Source organism: Oryza brachyantha, chromosome 6 (assembly GCF_000231095.2).
Source record: "Oryza brachyantha chromosome 6, ObraRS2, whole genome shotgun sequence".
Classification (NCBI taxonomy): domain Eukaryota; kingdom Viridiplantae; phylum Streptophyta; class Magnoliopsida; order Poales; family Poaceae; genus Oryza; species Oryza brachyantha.
Window position 1 is genome coordinate 11,316,483 of NC_023168.2, and position 15,024 is coordinate 11,331,506.

Here is a 15,024-nt window from a genome sequence, read left to right on the forward strand (position 1 = left end):
ACACATGCACACAAGTTTAGGGACCGCTGGTGCACTTCACTCTATAAAAAATATCAAATTTGAGTGAAATTTGGTGGAATTATTTAATATAGAGATGAATAACTTTGTATAAATTTTGATTTGTTTCTATGTATGAAACTCACACATCTCTTAATAATTAGGTTACCCATACTCATTGGGTACGCCCATTTAATTTGGTTATGTGTAGTTTCATTAAAAAATAGGTCGGATAAAATTAGGTATATATTACTCAATACTCTTCCTAGTGGCAGGCTAAATGGTGCCCTATAGCCAGGAGCTCATGACACTTTCAGTCTGTTGTTTGCCTCGCTGGTAGCTGCCTCTAACTATGTTCACACCTCACTAGTTGAGCTACCTATTGATGTGGTTTTCATGAATATTTTTGTGACTCACAAACATTGTGTATTAGTAATGTAGTATTGTCGTTGATTTAACATATTCGTACAGTAAATTTGGTATGGAATAACTCTTTTAAATTATAGATTCATTAATTGAATAAAAATGGTTTAGATTAATTTATATAATAACCATTCCCGTATGGAGCTACTGCTAGGTGCTGCCGACACCGGTGCTAGGGGCGTCAATCGACGGCGAGCGGTGTGAATGACGCATTACTGCATAATTTCGTACACCGCATTCACGGTGGCTTCCGCCGTGTTCTTGTACAGCAAGCAAACAGCGGAGCAGCAAACAAGATCTAGCCAACACAGATGAGCTCATGAGTCATGAGAACATATGATCCATAGATTTCTCTATTTTTTAGATATTGGATTAAATTAAAACGCAGCCTCTAAATCCTAAACTGATGCACGTCATAATCGATCTCAACAGAAAAATCGCCAAAAAGAGTGAATTCAAGTGTGTTCGTCACTGTTCATATATCGTAATGAGTTGGAAACGCAACTGCACAAGAAGAGGGAAAACGGCCGTAAAAACAAAGTTGCACCTAGGTGTTGTATACTACGGAGTAGCCGAGCAGTATGTAAAGTATACCTTCAGCCTAAACGGTTTGAATAAGAATAGAAGATGAAAACAAACTGGCAGCCGACACAGTGGAGGCAGGAGGCATCGTCAAAAAGGTTGGCCTCGAACAGCCGTGATCACTCCTCCATGCCGGAGACAAGCCGCCAGAGCAGAACAGTGGGTCGGTGGCGCCCGCAGCACGTGTATTTTTTTCTTTTTTTCTTTTGGGCAGAGGCGAGCGGCGTAGGCCATTCACAGTGGAAGGTACACCCTCCGTGTCACGTAGACGAAACTATTTCAGAAACCACTTACTTCACAGTGTAAACCACATGAAAGTGAGACCCACCACAGCTTTAAAGGGAACCAACACGCGCAGCTCACTCCTCTCTCTCTCCCCGCCGCTCTCCCTCCCTTCCCGTCGCTCACTCTCCTCTCTCTCTCACGACCACCACCACGACGCCGGCGCCCTCCCCCACCTCTTCCGCTAGTGCCCGACGCCCCTCCTCCTCCGTCGCCGGCGCGGATCTCACCACGACGATGCCGGCGTGAATCTAGCGGGACAACACTCCCCTCCTCCTCCTCGTACGCTGCCGGTGCTGATCTGGTGGCCCAGCGCTCCCCTCATCCTCTGTTGGCTGCCAGCATGCGTCACCCTCCTCCTCCGCAGATCTCGCGACGACGATGCCGCCAGCGGGTGAACTCGGGGCGTGTCGGAGTGCGGTGGATGGCGGCAGGCAGATCTCGGTCGGGGCACGCCGGAGCACGGCGGGCAGCGGGCGGGGCGCGTCGGAGCATGCCTAGGCTACTCTCGAAGGATTCGATCTCCTGCGATGCATGCCTTGGGTGCTTCCTCACTGCGCCCGAGGCGGAGGCGCACGCACCTTCGCGAGGACGCGCGGGGCTTGGCAGGGGGAGCAAAAAGTGAGATTTTCCTTCCTGTCTCAGCCGTGGCATGCTGGAGCCAAACACCACGCAAGCGTATTATGACTACCCTTAGTAGCACAAACTTAGGTTTAGTACGCAAAAAAATAAATTGGGTTGGGTGTCACATGGATGTTTGACCAGATATCCAAAGACTATTTCGGTGACTAATTAAAAGCTAATTATATAGAGTGTCAGAAAACCTAAGACAAATTTTTTAAGCTTAATTAATTCGTCATTAGCACATATGAGTTATTATGGCAGTTGTGACTAATCATGGACTAATTAGGCTCAAAATATTCTTCTCACAAATTTCTTCCAAACTATACAATAAATTATTTTTTAACTATATTTAATGCTTTATATATGGATCCAAAAATTTAATATGACGGATGAACAAGGAAAATTTTTGGAACTAAAGAGGGCCTCGCTGGCCTGCTTGGGCTGGGCGGCCTACCAGTTCGGGTGGTCGTGGCGGTGGATGCACGTCGCGAATCGATCACCTTGAGGGTTGAGGCGTGCTGCCTTTCACAATCCCGCGGGCGGCACACATGACAAGGCATGAGGGATGCGGGGGCGCCACGGGGAGGCAAGCGGCGCGCGCGCGGTGGACAGCGGAGAAGATCGCGCTTCCGCGAAGTATTCTGTGCGGTTAGAGCACGGCCAGTACAAACTGTTCCAGACTCCCACATAAAATTAAACATATATACTGTACCTTTTATCATACTATAATTATAATTAATAAATATATTTCTTATATATATGAATTATTATTGTAAATATTTAAATTATATTTAGGAATAATATTTACTAAAAATATTGTACATACTACCAAAAATTAAGAGTGAGGACCCTAGATTTAGGGCCCGCAGCTGCCGCACTGCCTGTGACCCTCCCTGGCCGGGCTTGGTTCAGGGAGGAGAATATGCGAATACGAGAGCATCTCCCAAAAAAATATTAATAATTTGCTCCCAAAATTTTATATTAGGTCCATTTTAAACATAAGAATTGGTACCTACAGCTACACAAATACCCTTGCCAAAAATCGCATCGTGCATGGGTGAGGCACACAATTTTCCAAAAATGGCATTGTGCTAATGGTGTACTCCTTATGTCCCAAAATAAATTAATTTTTACTTTTTACCTATAATATTTGACTGTTTGTCTAAAAAAAATTTACGATTAATATTGGATAGAGGAAGTATGTTTTTTTCTGATGAACAGTTCTCCTGTATGACAACCCCCATACAGTAACGAGGTCCTCACTTCCCCTCAACATGCATACTTTTCCGTACAGGAATCAAGAAAAAAAAATCACATAGGGAACTAGAGTTTCCACATTTATACATCAAAAATTAAAAAAAAGAACAATAAACCGAGAAAGAAAAAGACCAAATTAGACTTTAGTAAATTAACAGATCTCTCTCAGATTTATTATGATGAAAATATCAATCAATATATATTTACAATTAACAGATCTGTCAGATTTATTTACAACAAGCTGCATCTTGAGACTCCGTTGAAATCCTTTTAGTTCCAATGCTAAATGCAAACCATCATATGATTCATCTCCTTTAATATTATTTAACATGTGCAAATAAATCTACATTATCAGAAAAATATATTTAAAACACCCAAATCTCTGTATATTGAATCTTGGCCTGATTCTCAGGTCGTGATTGGTCCATGTGGCCCATCAGAACGAAAGCTTTCCCGACGAGGTCGCCTCCTTCGTATCTCCTCTCCCCTCTCCCATCTACCCGATTCGACTAGGGCCGCGTTCGTTAGCCCCTCAACTTAACTTATCTCCCTCGTGTTTTTCACGTGTACGCTTTTCGAACTGCTAAACAGTGTATTTTTTATAAAAATTTTAAAAAAATCATATTAATTTATTTTATATTTTTTAATAATTAATAATTAATTTATCATATATCTATTTCTATGTTTTTTATATTAGGGGTAAGTTAACTTGCCCCTGCATCCGAACGCGGCCTACAGGGGCATTACCGGCCACAAGGTGCTCCAGACGCTGCCCCACCGCCCCGACTCTTCCGTCCAGGGGATCCCCGTCCGCAGCGGCCCCCACGCCCGCCTCCGCACCTCCGCGCCAACGGCGGCCTCGCGCCATGGCGCAACTCCGTCAACTACGACGTGCCGCACCGCCTCGCCGGCTGGATACTCTGGGACGTCAAGGTCATCCAGGCCCTCCCACCCCAGTTGGAATCCTCCCACCCCTCTCCCGCACCACCGCACCGGCCGACCCCACGCCGCATTACTAGCTGCCCTCTCGCTCGCCGTCTCCCATGCCGACGGCGGCGCTAAGGCAGCCGCAGCACCACCGTTCGGCGAGCCCTCCTTCGTACGGAGCGGAGCCCCCGCCGCCGCCACCGGGGTTTATTGCGCCACCGCAGCCTGGCCTGACCAGGATGGAGGTCCATACTTCAACACCAACCATCTGCTCGACGAATTGATCAGCCCAATGGGGATGTTAATGCCAAGTGCTAATTGTTGCGGACGCATTGCCATTTCAGTCGACAAAATCCTTCTCGGTGCCGCTGAAAATGGTGGATGGGTGGGCGATCCACTACCACATTGGGGATGAAAATGGCGACATTGGCGTGGATCAGGAAGGACACTCATTCAAGTTCAATGGTACGAGTCTGGAGGAGCTTTTGGAGAGGTTGCAGGAGGAGACGGGCCTCGGCGACGTGATTATCTGCTCATGTAGCCCGATCAATGGGAGGCTCATGCCGCTCCGTTTGCAGTTGCCGCCCAACAACTCTAGGGATGCACATCGTGTTTGTGCATAAGTCATCAAAAGGTGGGCTTTTGCTTTCATCAGTTGCTGCTCGTAGAATTAGATTCACGTTTCACACATGTGGTCTATGGACTATTTATATTTGTTGAAGCATGAAAATAATGATACATGCTCAGTTTCTCTATGTCGTTGCTTGTTACTGATTATAATCTACTCATAATAAGCCATCCTTTCTTCAGTATTAGCTGAAGTGCTGGGCTGCATCTAAAATGATCAGCTTCTGACATTTGCTCCGGCGCATCGTGTCAGGGCATCACCCTGCGCCGTGCCGTGCCGACGATAGCCCATCTCGTCTCCGGCTCCACACTGTGTCGAACGTTCTATCACCCATCCAAATGCACGCTGTTCCCCTCGACCTAGAGGACCATCTCCCACTGCCAAGTTCGCTGCTGCCCTGTATGGCCGACCTGGCCTCAATGCTGGTGCCATGATGGGTAGTTCCTTGAGTATGCCTGAATTGTAAGTCAACAGGTACAAGAAGTCGTCATTTATCCCTCCCCTCTCCTTGCTCTGCTGTACCTATGATTTGTTTTGTGTCATTGGGTAAGAAAATGGATTATTCTTGGGACAAAAAAAGGGTGAAAATTTGATTGCTCTTAATTTGTGTGTTATTCTGAACGGCAGATTTGATATATGGATGGCTCTGCTCTTGTTCTGCAATGTAGTACTACTATAAACTCTGAATCTTGCATAAGTACATTAGTGTCTAATCTTCATAATGTGCTCTCATCATATAACTTGTATTGTTAGCCGTTACTGACCAATTACTGTCACCGCCAATCTGCCGTATAGTGATATGTAGGTATAGTATTAATCCCCATATATAGGTTGATCATAACCAAATTAAGACCATATATGGAAAAAAAACTGTATATATGTCAGGTAGAGAGAAACGGTAGGAAACGATGATGCCAATAACACTTGCAAAATGTAACAATGGTTCAACGCGCAGAGATCTGCATGAGCCGTCCTAGGTAGATACGACAGAACATATTTAGCTTCATATCACCTTTGCTGCCCTTCTCCTTCTTTGTCTGGTGCAGCTAAGATAAATCTATGAGCTTTGCCAAGTAGCAGCGTTGCTGTTGCATGCTGAAGAATAATATCTCGAGAGACTCAGTTTGGAGTTTAAAATAATCTGTCTATAAGCAATTAGGCTCATATAAAAAAAACCTTCATGATTTGACGTGCTTATCTAAAAATATGTTTGCCAAAATGCTAAAGTTGGTATTAGCATCTGAAACTGCTCAACTACTTGAAAAATGAAATTACTTGCATAGGAAAAACCACAAAAATATGGGGGAAATAAATAATACAATATACTATTTCATAAGAACAAAACCTCTTTTCTGCAAGTCGATAAACCAAGCTCTGAATCATCTAATGCTGTGGAAGCCAACAATTTAAGGTCATGCGCAGCAACGCCGCGCTACTTTCCTAGTATATGATTAAAGAGGTCGCTTGCAAAAAAGCCAGACCTCCCAGCCCCCTCTCGACTTTGCAGCAAGTTTTACACGAGGCCCCTGCTAAGGCTTAAAATGCCCGCTAGCTACGTGCAAAATTAGGCCGCTTGCCCACCCATGGTTGTCTTCTAACACATCGATTTCACATCCAATTGTGGTAGTTTTTTATATTTTGCACACTAGCTATACGTTGGGAGGATAGATCTACAATTTTTCAATCTAAAATCTATTTTTGAATTTTTTAATGAAAAATAATAATAATAAATCCTGCTAATGCTACATGTAACATGTGTCATGCCTTGGCAACACCAATATATTTGGCAAAGCAGCCCATAGATGTAGGACCTATATCTAGGAGTCCATAGTTTTGAAAATCAATTAAGGTGGATCCCACTAAAGACAAAAAAAAAAGCCACATCCTATTCTCGTTTCCTTCGCGTGAGTTCAAGAGTCTAACTCCTCCTCCTCTCGCCCCCATCCCACGCCACCCCCAAATCTCACCTCATCCCTCTCCGCCGCACGCCCTCTCCACCGCCCCTAATTTCTCATCCTAAATTCCCCACGCCACCGCCGCACCAGCCCTCTCCACCACCCCCAATTCATGACCTAACCTCCCCATGCCGCTGCCGCCGCACCAACCCTTCTCTGCCGCCCCCTACTCCTCATGCCGCCGCTAGTGAACCAGCCCTCTCCGTCGCCGTCCATATCATGAGGTGCCCGCAACATCGCTCCTTCCATTGGGTCTTCTCCACATGTACTCCAAGGTGAAAGGTTTGTCCCTGTTTTCTTTTTTGAATACCACATGGGCTGAGTTCATGACCATGTCATCAGATTGCCCACTGCCCCAAGTAGTTTTAAGTCTACCATATACTCCACAAAACTTTGTGATCTCTCTATCTTCACATCACCCCAACGTGTCTTCAGTTGCTTGATTGACCTCTTGTGTCCATTTGTTGGCATGTTGGTGTTGAACTCACCAACTACAGCTTTCTAGTAATATTCTGATTTCTTGTCGATGCCCTTTGCAGGATTAGTTGAGTGATGTAACCAATAGCTAAGAAGGCGTAGGTTCTCTTTAGTCCAATTTATACGTGTACGCCTCTTTGGCACTTATTCACTACTACTGCTTGACTCATCAATGCTGACATGTTGTTTCTCTTTTTGTCTTGCAGGGCATGGAGAACTAGACTCAGATCCATAGGAAGAAGTGTTGACTACAGCACCAGCCAAAGAGCTAAATTGCAGCACAAATGGTGGCCTATTGGCTGCAGCTCCAAACTGCATAGTTGGTGAACCAAAACTCTCTTGTAAATGAAAACCTCGATAGCTTGATGGACTATGTTGCAGCCAACTCCCTTGGTGTTGAATGCCTCGAAAACTTGGAGAAGACTGAGTGAAGGTGGCTGATTTATTGGACCAAAAGGGTTGAAGTTTTGTAGATAATTTGGTGATGCAAAGATAAACTGGGATTGGGGGTGTGTGGGTGAGATATGGTCACTACTCTCAGAGTATTGGTTTGGGAGTCTTGATTCATAAAACATGAGATGTTTCTAGGGTAGGGATCCATTGCAACTAGTTGTGTTCTAGCAAATTGAGAGCTAGTGTATGCTGTTTCAGTTTTGAGGGTATCCTTTCAGTGTGTTCTTGTAGGCACAATATTCAGAAAGCTACCGGCTACTTTGTAACTGTTATGAGTTCTTTTGTTTAATACGGAATATTTATAAATAGTGCCACTATACAACTATGTTTTTTTATTGTCTTCTTGCCTACCCATAGTGTTATGGGTAGCTTTTGCTATTTGCTTAGCAGTATAAACTAGTTGCACAATATGTAAAGGTATCTGAATAACATTTTTTATTCCCTATGAACATATTTTCAAGAGCATTACAGCAGTCACAGTGCCCTTGCGTGGCGTTTGGCCCTAGCATGCCACGGCGGAGAGAGGAAGGAAAATCTCACTTTTTGCTCCCCTGCCAAGCTCTGCGCGTCCTTGCGAGGGTGCTCGCACCTCCGTCTCGGGCATGGCGAGGAAACACCCAAGGCATGCACTGCGGGAGCTTGATTCCTCCGAGAGTAGCCTGGGCATGCTCCGCCGCACTCCGACACGCCTCGCCCACCGCCCGCCGATGCACCCTGACGAAGAGATCTGCCCACCGCCATCCGCCGCTCTCCGACATGCCCTGAGTTTGCCCACCGGTGTCGTCGTCGTCGTGAGATCTGCAGAGGAGGGGGCGTCGCGCGCTCGCGGAGGACTGGACGGTCGGCGACCCGCAGACGAGGAGGGGAGCGCCAGGCCGTCGTATCCGCGCCGGCGGCGGTGGAGGAGTGGGCGTCGGGCGCCGGTGGAGGAGGACAAGGAGAGCGCCGGCTACCGGATCCGCGCCGGCGACGGAGGAGGAGGGGGCGCCGGCGAAGGAGGAGGAGAGCGCCGGCTGCTGGATCCACGCCGGTGGCGGAGGAGGGGGCGCCAGGTGCCGACGTCATCCTGGTGGTCTGAGAGAGAGAGGAGAGTGAGCGATGGGGAGGGAGGGAGAGCGGCGGGGAAAGAGTGGAGTGAGCTGCGGTGGGTCCCATTTAAAGTTGTGGTGGGTCCCACTTTCATGTGGCTATGAAGTAATTGGTTTCCGGGGTAGTCTCGTCTATTTGACATGTGGGGGAGTGCCCCTCCCTGTGGATTCCCTTATGATGCCCTACTGGGCCGTGCGGTCGTGCCTATGGAATAAGTCCACTTGAGGTCTCTAAACTTATCGTCCAGTCTATTTTTTGTCCTTGGACCATAAAACTGGATACAATCGATCCCTAAACTATCAAATACGACGCAAAAGGGGTCCCTCATCGATTTGAAGGCGGTTTTGGCTGACTTAGCGCCTACATGGCTAGTTTGATTAGGTCTCCGTCCCACGTGGCATTGACATGGCGCTTACATGGCAATTATCTATCATAAAAACTGTGAGGCCGCCTGTCAACTACACATAAAAAATAATTTAAAAATGACAGGCCTACATGTGGGCCCATAATTAGCTACCCAGAAGAAATAAATATGATAGGGAAGTAGGAATGACATGTGGGGCCACTGTTTTTCTGTGGGCCTGTTGTTTTTCTGATATATAGTTGTTATGTAAACGCCATTTCAATGTCATATGGGGCGAAGATCTAGTCAACCTAGCCATGTAGGTGCCAAGTCAGCCAAAACTGCCTTTAAAACCATTGAGGAACTTTTTGCGCCGGTTTTAATAGTTCATGGGTCGATTATACCCAGTTTTACAGTCTAAGGACGAAAAACAGACTGAACCAGATAAATTGAGGGAGACTTATTCCCGTGCCTGTCCGTGCCGGTCTGACCGGCCAATTTGGCCTTGTCTGTTGGATGGTACTAGTATACAGTGAAAATTGTCAGCAAGGGAAATAACGAGCGGACGAGCCGCACAAATCCAATGGCTACCGCTTTCCACGCCATCGCCGCCCGGCCCCGTCTTCCTCCCGCGGCGTTCGCCCGCCTCTCTCCCGGCCGTGCTGCTGGAAAGCTCCGCCTCACCCTCACGGCCGCCTGCAGCATGGACACGGCGTCCGCGAGCTCGTCGGACGCCACCAAGAAGACGGCCACCGTCTTCGTGGCCGGCTCGACGGGCCGCACCGGCAAGCGGGTCGTCGAGAAGCTGCTGGAGAGGGGCTTCGGCGTAGTCGCCGGCACGACGGACGTGGGCCGTGCCCGCGGCAGCCTACCCCAGGACCCAAACCTCCGGCTTGTGAGTTGCTCCCAGTGAGAGTGCTACTGTAGATCTGTTGCTTGTGCAGTTGGGCTGTTGATTTGTTCGTGACGATGACACCAAATGAGTGTGTGGTCTGAGTTGAAGGTGAGTGCCGACGTGACGGAGGGCGCCGACAAGCTGGTTGAGGCGATCCGCGGCGTCGACGCCGTCGTCTGTGCGACGGGGTTCCGGCGGTCGCTTGATCCCTTTGCTCCCTGGAAGGTTTGTCCGGTTCTGATTGAATGTCTGACACTATTGGGGAAATCCCTTAGCTAGATATCCACTCCTTTCGTGAATGTCGTGCAACTAAATAGTCATTAAAAAATTAAAAAGTTTTAACAAGATAGATTAATATGAGAGTCCATAAACATGTAAATTTAAATTCAACTCATACAGGTTGTAACAAAAATACAAATTTAACTGTTGATGTGCGCATACTGGTTGAAGTTTATTTTGTTTTTTATAACTTATAAAAGTCGAATTTGTACTTACATCTTTATGTAACTATATATTTGATACTAATCTATCTTGTTATTTTTCTAAAAAATAGATTTTATAACTATTTAGATGGCATGTACTAAAGGAGTGGATGTTCAACCGGGGGAGAGAAAATTCATCTCCACACTATTGTAACATTACAATTGTGAATCGTCCGTCAACACTGGCTGGGCACTAGGCAGCCTGCTGCTACCTTAGTTCGGCTAACTCTTGTTGTCTCAGCACGGAACATTCAAGGCTAGAATTCCCAATATGTTTTTGTCATTTCTGATCGACCAAGTACCAAGTATTGAGAGTAATAATATTCTAAACTAATCAGGAGAGACTACAACGGAACAAAAATAGTCAGTGTGATTCAGTACTTACCATTCTACTGCTTTAAGTATACACAAATGTTTACATATTTGGCCATTTTAGAAAACATGTGTACTTGGATGTGGCAGAGGCCTTGGCTACTTGCATGTGATGGGTTTACTTTGCTACTGCTTGCTCCTATCATATTAGATTATGGTTGAACTATCAGGATATTACCATGGAACAGAGAGGTTTTTATATAATATCTATAGTTCTATACATGCAACTACTATATAAGGAAAAAGAAAACAAGGAATGTTAGATCCTATCTAAAATCACAGAATTACACTACTATTTTTGGTGTTTAGGTGACATTAACCTAGCTCTTAGAGCAATGCTAATTACTATATGGACTATTTATGTCTGTCAGTACTTCTTTTTGTTTTATTTCTTGATTTTTATTTATTTCCTCTGCTCATTATGTAAAGGTGTATGTTTTGAATCTTTAGGTTCCTAGATGCATAAACCACACTGGAGATTTTTATGGGCTTGTACATTTCATTCTGTTTACTACAGGGAATATAGATAACAAAATATGTTTTTGACTTTCTGAATAACCATAAAGTATTTGCATATCTTCAATGTTGTTCTTTTAAAGAAGAAATGATCATAGTATTTGTATTTCATTAAGCTTGACATCTCTGGGATGCTCATCTGATCAACGTATATATGGAATGTCCAATCCATAGCCATGAATAGTTCAAATCAGTTTTCATGTTATTTCTTAGTGCAGTTGTGGTGGCAGCTAGTTGAGGAATTTACTATTACAGGTAGACAACTTTGGCACAGTAAACCTTGTTGAAGCATGCCGCAAGGCTGGAGTTACAAGATTTGTACTCATAAGTTCCATTTTGGTGAATGGTGCTGCTATGGGTCAACTTCTGAATCCAGCATATATTGTGCTCAACCTGTTTGGTTTAGTACTTGTTGCAAAGCTGCAGGCAGAGAAACATATCAGGTCATCAGGAATAAATTACACTATTATAAGGCCTGGAGGCCTGACTGAACAACCACCAACAGGGAACATAGTCATGGAGCCAGAGGTAAATATATAAAAAATGCATCTCAACTCTCTCATCATTTTCGTGTTGTCACCTGGATCTAGTTTAAATCTTCTTAAGATATCTGTGGATCTGCAAAGCTATTGTTATTATTCCATTGTTTCCTTATATGTAGCTAGACTGATGTTTATGATTGCTCATAAACAGCCATTCAATAATGCTCACCGTTGGTAATTTTTCTGATATCTTTTTGTTTTCATCATGGAATTAATACTATTTAGTTACACATCTATATGACATAGAACATGTATTGCCACATCGATAGCATGTCCTCTAATTTGCAGCATGTTATCCTATCCTACCATCATTGTCCGCTAATCATATTCAACCAATGGCTAAAAGCCTAAAACGGTAATGAGTTCGTTTCGTTCATTGCCAATTTGAACCTTACCAAAATACTTTTCCCTTCTAGCAACTTGGCAAATAAACTGCCACTAATCTAGGGACATTTTATGTAATTTATGCACTCCTTCAAAGGTTTTCGTTTCGTGCAATGTTACCCCATCCCAAAAAGAGTGCAAGTGTAGCACTCAGAAGTCAAACTAGTAGGGAATGAAAATGGCTTAAATGATTAGTCGAAAGGGAGCGTGATTGAGGGTAAGATGAGGAAAATTTTCAATGTGGCTGATAGGAGGGAAAAGTAGTACTGTATAATTGCATTCCTTTTGGGACAAAATTTGAATGCTAGAATTGTGTTCTGTTTGGGACGGACAGAGTATAATGTAAATTTCTCTTGTTCCCTACAAGTCATGTGATATTTGTATTTGAACGATCTGTAGGATACACTCTACGAGGGCTCCATATCGAGACAGCAAGTTGCAGATGTGGCTGTGGAGGCATTGTTATGCCCAGAGGAATCTTCCTACAAAGTTATCGAGATTCTCACTCGAGTTGATGCTCCGAATCGCCCTCTCAAGGATCTGTTTGCTTCCATTAAGCAAAACTGAGTAACTGAACACAAATAGTTCAGGCCGAACAAGCACTGTTCCAGATATTGTAAACCAAGTGATATGTCAGCGTGTTCATATCTATAGAATTACGGTGGAATTTAACCAAACAAAACAATGGAATGCAGCTTCCTGTAAATGTATATATGAATGTAGTATTTGTACACTTGGTTTCTCATTGATTAGACTCGTCAATTCTGCGGTTCATTTCGACATGCTCATAACATCAAAAATTTTAACAGAAAGGAAAAAAAAGAGTTGCAACATTAAAATTTTCTTTACAAGAAAAAACTAACTGCTCCTTTCTGTTCGTTCAATTATGCGGAGAGATCAGACCGGAAGGAAACATCTTTTCGCTTATATTTATACTTATAACCTAAAATTTAAAATTTTAATTTAGAGTTGATTTTAGGTTTTTTTTCACTGAAGTTTATTTTGTATATTGGTTTTTAGATCACTAAGAATACATATATAAAAATTTCATTTATAATTTTTTTATTTATAAATATACCGCGTATTTCTTTCTAGACAAGTCCGTAAGAGCAGTCAAAGAGTCGGATTCCAATGTGATCCTACGTCACACCCTGATTTTGCCAAGAAAGTAATAATTGTTTAATAAATTATTTCTATAATACATGATTTAAATAAATAAAATTTCATTAATAAATTAAATCTTGATATGTTTCTTTATTTAGTTCATGCCCTGAATACATTGTGAAATTGTCTCAGGATTTTGAGAGATTATGAAGTAATTTTGAGAAAAATAAACACAATTTCAATATTTGATTAACACAATACCATGCTTAAAAACTCTTTCCTCTGTCTTCGGCCAATTCCATTCTCCTCATGCCGCGCATACAAGGCCTATGACATATTCTACATAGCAGCAAGACCAAAACATTTAATTGACTAATGCCTTACATGTGGAAGTGGGTTTTAGAGTTGTCATGGGTATTATGGTCCCTACGTACTGCACCTAGCCGAGCCACGAGACAATCTCCCTTCTTCCTCATGTACCATGTTGTTTCAACATGCCACGCAGTGGGGCTAAGGTAGGACATATACCTTCATTTTTTAGAACACCTTTAAGCAACTATCATATATCTCGTCGATCTACACCCTATCCTTAATGTCACCAAACCATCAAGGTGGGTTAATATCGACATGGTTTTTGAACTAATAGGTATCTACTAGAATAAGATGACAGGACTTAGAGTTTGCATTTTTGCTAGTCTGGACATAGTGTGTCCCTCTTCATTTACAGGCACGGGTTGTGTGAAGCCACCTGATGAGGTTTAAGGTCAAATGAGTCGTTTCACGCAGGGCAAACGAGTTCCACTCGAAAGAGGTTGGGCAAGAGTTGTTCGTATGTGAGGCACATATGGGCTACCGTGAATGTCCAGATACCTAAGTACTACACGACTAGAACTTTGGATCAGCTTTCCACCGGGTGGCCCCAAGTTCGGGTTGGTATTGTGAATGGACCACTAGGTTCATCTTGTAGATCAAGAAGAGAGGGGATAGAATAAAAAGGAAATAAAACTCTATCCATAATATTTTGGGGAAGATATTTAGATGAATATTCTACTAAGTATGTTAAGCCAGATAAATGAAAGCAGAAATCTCATTAAGGGAATTCTCCCACACACACACATGTATTACTAGAATATAGTGCAATTCCATCATAAAACATGAGTATTGCCTCACGCATTGTCACGCCCAGAAATTTACACCAAATTTCTGAACAATAGCATGCATTAAATCTCGGTCCAGGAATCAGCCCGAGTACACACTATGACAACTTAATACACAGTTCCACGACTTAAAAACAAACAAAAACAATTATCTATCGAAATGCAGCGGAAAAGGAAAACAAGACTAGACCATCTAATCTTCAGCTTCAGCTGGCGATGATGGCTCCACACCACCGGCATTCTTGACGGCGGACTGAACCTTACTTCAACCTTTGGAACAACCTTCTTCTGACACAGGCTCTGGCACTTGCTCTGGTGGGGGAAAAATTAAGCAAGGCTGAGTACAAACCACCGTACTCAACAAGTAACACCCAAGAGAGGAGAATAATGAATGCAATAGGGTAACAAGGATAGGCTAAGGTTAAATTGCACAAAACTGCAGTAATTTAGGAAAACAATAGATAAAATAAACTGAAATAAAAGTAAAGTAACATTTAAAATAAACATCCACTGTCCAACGTTACACCACGTTGCA

At 43.8% G+C, this 15,024-nt stretch overlaps 1 protein-coding gene and 1 pseudogene across 2 annotated transcripts; both read left to right on the forward strand.

The window, feature by feature from the left end:
- The first annotated feature begins 624 nt into the window (after positions 1 to 624).
- LOC107304348 lies at positions 625 to 4,884 on the forward strand (annotated as a pseudogene).
- Positions 4,885 to 9,560: 4,676 nt separating this feature from the next.
- LOC102715396 (uncharacterized protein At2g34460, chloroplastic) lies at positions 9,561 to 12,973 on the forward strand. Of its 2 annotated transcripts, XM_006656007.3 has the most exons (4): positions 9,561 to 9,932; positions 10,041 to 10,157; positions 11,558 to 11,830; positions 12,628 to 12,973. In XM_006656007.3, the coding sequence occupies exons 1-4, from the start codon at positions 9,621 to 9,623 to the stop codon at positions 12,793 to 12,795; spliced, it is 870 nt and encodes a 289-aa protein (XP_006656070.1). In that variant the 5' UTR covers positions 9,561 to 9,620; the 3' UTR covers positions 12,796 to 12,973. The 2 variants fall into 2 exon arrangements, with proteins under 2 accessions (XP_006656070.1, XP_040381475.1); XM_040525541.1 differs by lacking the exon at positions 10,041 to 10,157 and having other exon boundaries at positions 9,565 to 9,932.
- Positions 12,974 to 15,024: the final 2,051 nt, after the last annotated feature.